Source organism: Camponotus floridanus, unplaced genomic scaffold (genome assembly GCF_003227725.1).
Source record: "Camponotus floridanus strain SB8 unplaced genomic scaffold, Cflo_v7.5 scaffold9, whole genome shotgun sequence".
In the NCBI taxonomy this organism is placed as follows: Eukaryota; Metazoa; Arthropoda; class Insecta; order Hymenoptera; family Formicidae; genus Camponotus; species Camponotus floridanus.
Window position 1 is genome coordinate 45,331 of NW_020229860.1, and position 5,663 is coordinate 50,993.

The window sequence follows — 5,663 nt, forward strand, 5'->3', positions numbered from 1 at the left end:
GTTGCTGGTTAATTGGTGAAACTTGTAATCTTTTCGCAATGCGAATGCGTACGCGTAAGCTGTAAATAATGCCTCGTTTATAGATGACCCAGGGGCAAACATATGTTGACGGACTTTGACAGCTCGGGGTCGCCAGTTCGTGGAAAAAGAAGGAGAAAGACAGAGAAAGAAATCGGTTCGCTGCTTTTTTCTCTTTCTTCTTCTAAATGTACCCGACCGTTTTATTCTTCGAGAAGATAAATATCCGCGTCAATATTACTGAATAATCAATCAATTATTCTTTTGATTTAGCAGATTCTACAGCAATAAATAAATAATTTCATTATATTCATTCCTTAAAAAAATAATATTTTATGTAGTTGCAATTTTTTCTTTTGCTATATTCTCCAAACTTTTACATTCAGTGTAACTGGAGCTATTATGAATCTGATTAAGGATATCTAAATTCAAAAATCGATGAAAATGATCGGAAAATTCCCTTTTTTATCGATCTAAAAAAAATTATAAATAAAAACATGGAAATGTGTAGCAAGTCAGTGAAAATCTTTAGCCTGATAAAACGGGATGTGTGCAAAAATTGTCTGACGATAGTTTTATCGTAGACGATTCCTCCACGTGCCGCACATCGAAAATCATACTAGCCAAGATGAAACCAAGAGCGATTGATATGTATAATAAACATGTAGTAAAACGAAAGAAAATTACATACAACATGTTACTTCCGAATGGAAAGAAATTTTGACAAGAAAATTTTCTAAGATCAACATGAGTCTCTTCTTTTGAAAATGAAGCAAACTTAAACTCTTAAATACTTTCGTCTTTTATTCAAATAATCGTATTTTCTAAAACGTGAAATAGAAACGTGGAATTTATCGCAATTGGTCTAACGTTCTTACAAAAGTATTATATATTAATAGCTATTCTTTATAAAATATATGTATATCTTATATTTTAACACAAAATGAGCGGTGACGGAAATATGAGTTGTTTGTATCTTTTTCTTTTTTTTGCTGAGCAAGAGTCGCGGAGAGATTTGGACAACGGCGGTAATAAAGTGTGTAACGTAACGTTATCATGCGATAATATTGAAATGCAGTTCCTTGACGACGGGCAGTAAAATAAATCGATATAAACGCCGGTTCCCTTCTCTTATTTTTTACTCTCCTTCGGGAGAGACACGCGATAAAGGCGTCTATCTTTCTCCATAGACCTACGTGAGCGATTCATTCGCGCAGTGATTCGCCGACACTTTTGTACCTGTTTCTATACTTGAGACTGAGTTATTCGACACAATATGTGTATAATGATATGCTTTCATTCTTGCTAAAATAATAATAATTTTGACAGAGTCGATCTCCCGCTGTAATGAATCGTAAAAGTAAAAGGACCTGAAAGTTACTAACTTAGTTTAGCGCCGTGGAACAAGAAGTAAAGTCGTTTCCTTAGGCAATGAGTGAACCGCGTGGTTCCAGGCACGACATTGTGGGAACCGATTCACCTGGTTGGTGGCATAGCGATGGTCTAGTTACCGCCAGCCACACATTCCTTGCTGCCATTCGCTGGTGGCAATAATATTTTACGATTCAATGCACATCCTTTCTTCGTGTCCGGAGCATTGCTCTTTTCACACCATCTAAAACCGAAAGAGACGCTTTGAGTTTTATGCAAAATATAAATATCGATTACGATTCACATCTTTTGGCATATATAGCTAATTCATCAACTTTTATTAAATATCATGTAATATTGTTTAAAGTAATTTTAATAATTACATAATTATATTAGTATGCAATTGCTTATCACTAACAAATCATCAACAAATGTAATTGGCAATAAAAATCGAAATCGAAAGAGAGACAAATCTTTATTGCCGATTGCTTATAATTTATTGCTGATAATATAACAATTGTATATTAAAATAATTATATAATTATTGAAATCATTTTATATATATTTACAAAAGATAAATATTTACAATAATAAATTATTAATAATTGATTTAAATATATTATCTCTATTTATTATTCATATACAACAGCTAAATAGTTTAAAAATAAAATTTAATTTATATTATTGATATTAAAAAAAACTGTAAAGCTCTTTTTCTTTCTACTCTTAGCCTTCTGAACAAATACCCTACACAGTTTTACGAATTTGTCGAATAGATAAGGTGCCAGTTTTACATAAACAGAATAAATATAATGAAGAGGTGCGATACAACTTGCAGAAATGATATTTGTCGATGGAATTAGGCAAGACTGATTTTGCGTCATTATTTCGATTACATTATCGTTTTTAATCGCATTCCTGGAAATAAAGGTATTATCGGTCAAAAATATTATGAAACATGCCGTATTTGATATTGTACATTCATCAATGACTTTTCTTCTTTAAATATTTTTAGAAGAAGACATTGCAATTAGGATATAAAAATTTTTCATAAAATATTTAAAGACAATTATATCATTCGTGCAAATTTTTTACATAATTTTATCGCAAGATTTATTATTTTTATGTCACAATATTATTTTTATAAACTAGTATACTATTTTTATAATTTTATTCGATAAATACTGCAATCTGAATAACGTAATAATTAAATAGTTTATTTAATTCTGGGAAAAGTTGCGTGAAAATTTGTAAACAGCATAAAGGGTGTACAATCGAAGTTGTCTAACTAGTCTAATCGCAGACGTGCGATCATTTGCGTACTTGTAGCTTTCGAGCTTAATCATTTCGAGCGCTCGTCACGGAATTCATGATGCACACGTCCAATTTGGACGTGTGTTACGTAATGGGGAAGAAGACTCCTCGTCGATATCTGCTCTCTCTTATTCTCTCTCTATCTTTCGCCTTGAAAGCCCACGGCCAAAGCAACAACCTCGCTCGGTTGCACGATATACCACCGTTGTATCTAATCTCCCCGGCAAAATGTATGCAACGCGACGAATAAATATTATATCCCTGAAGGGGATACTTTCGATGTGAGTCGATGTATCGGCTATTAATATCATTCGCTTCAGTTAGTGTTATTCGGAGTCTTTGGTTGCTCAACGATATATAAACGCGCTGCCTTTTCCCGAAAATACCCGAAAAGATCGCACCGAGTAAAGAATATTTATCGCACATTCTATTTCAATAGTTGGTCTCTTTACTTAATTGTAATTGTATTATTCTCTTCTCGTGGCGTATCTCCCGGTGGCGAAGAAAATTAAAAGGAGACATGCGGTTCCGAACGTCGATGCTTCTGCTTCTCTGCGCTGTCTCGCTTGCGATCGCGCGACAAGTCGAGAACTGTCAAAAGGATGTCGACGACAACGAGCTGATCTGGGAGTATGACGTCAGAAGGCCGCATCGAATCGATGGTTATCAAGTGCGTTTTCGATTATCACATCGCATCCTTGTGGAATCTTGTCGAGTCGCTGAATTTTTTTCTGATTTTTTTCAACAACATCGTATTTTTTTCGACGCTTTTTCTCCTTAACACGTGTCCGTTATTGACAGTTTTTTTTATCGATGTATTCACGATTATTTTTTTCGATTGTAACCAGGAAGTAGAGGCGGATTACGGTCCGACGAATGTGAGAATCACATGCATAAGATACAACTCGTTGTCTGACGAAGATAACAGCGCGATATGGATCGCTTCCGGCGGAATCGGATACAACTTTGTCAAGCTAAAATTCAGATCGAAATATTCGCGGGGTTTTCACTACAGAGTCTTCGTTTACGGACAGCCTTTGAGAAGTTCACTATCTCGATAATTATTCTCTCAAAAACTTTCGTAAATTAATCGTATTTAATCTTCTCTCTCATTCTTTATAGACATTTAATCTATTTGTGAGTTCTTTTTATTAACATTGTTATAAGATATATTTTCATAAAAAATTTAAAACTGTAATAGTGTGTAATATATATGTTTCATTGGAATTAAAAAATATCTATAGTTATATGGAAAGAAAACTTTAATTAACAATAAATGGTATATATGGTAAACCGATACATGTATCACAATGGAAACATTAAATGGCACGCGTTTCGATTTATTTGTCTCAATTACTATCATAATTTGTGTACCGCTACAATCCTCGATTGACGCTGTCGCGTCCGTGGAATAAATCCGAAGATTTACCACTATTGTAATTTAGGACGTTAACCCTTCGCGTGTTCCAATAATATGCGGACAGAAACGACTCGTAACATGAAATAAAAGAGTCCGATAATAAATTTGTGTCCCACTGTCCCTCTCTCCCTATCTTCTATATTATTTTTGATAAAAATAACTTGATGAAAATATAAATGTAAGCCTAAATAATAAGTTTTCTGTAATAATTGTACATTTATTTTACATAATTAAATGTATAATTAGGCCACATTTTAATGTAATAAATTCATAATTAAGAAAAGATGATAATTCTAGATAAAACAAATTAGAAAATAGATAGAATAGGGTAAAGATTTTTTGCATGGCTTTATTTTCGAAAAAAAAAAAATCAATTTAAAAAAATTGCCAAACAATAATTAATCTTCATACAATCCATGTAATTAAGCTAAAATTGGTGCAAAATGATTGAACGATTTAAAAACGGATTTATCAGGGATTGAGAAGGGGTTTATCGTTATCAAACAGGCGCAGTGCCATGTAACCTATATATCCATTGTAGGCCAAATTCCAAAACCAGACTAACGTGACCGTAGCGATAAGCTCGCGTCGGGTTCCACGTGGAAAGGTGCGGGAACCACCTCCTCTAGATTGGAAAAGCATAATACGAACTAACGGGGGTACCATCCGCGGATTGCCGCCATCGAGAGACCGAGTAGGAAAGAAATATATATTTTCCCTGCGTGCAGGAAATAATTACGTGGTCGAACATGCGAAACGATATCCGTCGTTCCTTCGGGCAATTACGAAAAAGTTTGATCGGCTAGTGGTTTGAGCGTGTCGAGCGGCTTTCGGGATCATTTCCTCATCGTTTGTCAGAGACAGTTCCGATATCTTAAGCTTTGAATTTAATTCTTTCATTTAGAGAAATACAATAGCCGATGAATATATAATTGCAATTATATTGATATAATATCTGCAAATATGTAATTTTATATAGCGACATATAATTACAAAATATTATATAAATTATTATATCGTCAATTAATGTTATGTCTATTTTTGTAAGTTAAAAAATTTTATTTTTTCACATATTTTTCACACATTAATTAAATATATATAGTATATATAGAGATATATGCTAATTATTATTAATAATTCTTTCTCATTTTTTGCCTCAATTTTAACAATTTTTCTCATACAATTATTTCACAGAAGAAACAATCATGTTTATTATGTAAAATAATTTCTTTCACGATTATAATAAGCAATTATTTATCAAAAACCTATCAATCATTCATTATGCGCTCTCTTCGACCTATTTCAATCTCAAAGTTACCTGAAATCATCACGTCCTTTCAAAAAACACACGAAATTACATAACACAACTATGTAATAATCCTGAAATTTATATACGAAAGTAAATATTACATTTACACGCAAGCAAGTATGATAAATACATGCCTGGTTTGGGGATGTTTTACGCTGCGCGGCGCCGCGAATGTTCACGCGGCGCATAGGGGGTGATAGGATAGCCTCGTGTAAGATACTCACCATCCCT

General features: G+C 33.4%; 1 protein-coding gene across 1 annotated transcript; it reads left to right on the forward strand.

Annotated features, from left to right (window-relative positions):
- Nucleotides 1–3,115: 3,115 nt before the first annotated feature.
- LOC105258372 lies at nucleotides 3,116–3,810 on the forward strand. The gene is made up of 2 exons (XM_011269589.3): nucleotides 3,116–3,373; nucleotides 3,552–3,810. Exons 1-2 carry the CDS (start codon nucleotides 3,224–3,226, stop codon nucleotides 3,762–3,764), a joined length of 363 nt encoding a protein of 120 aa, XP_011267891.1. The 5' UTR covers nucleotides 3,116–3,223; the 3' UTR covers nucleotides 3,765–3,810.
- Nucleotides 3,811–5,663: the final 1,853 nt, after the last annotated feature.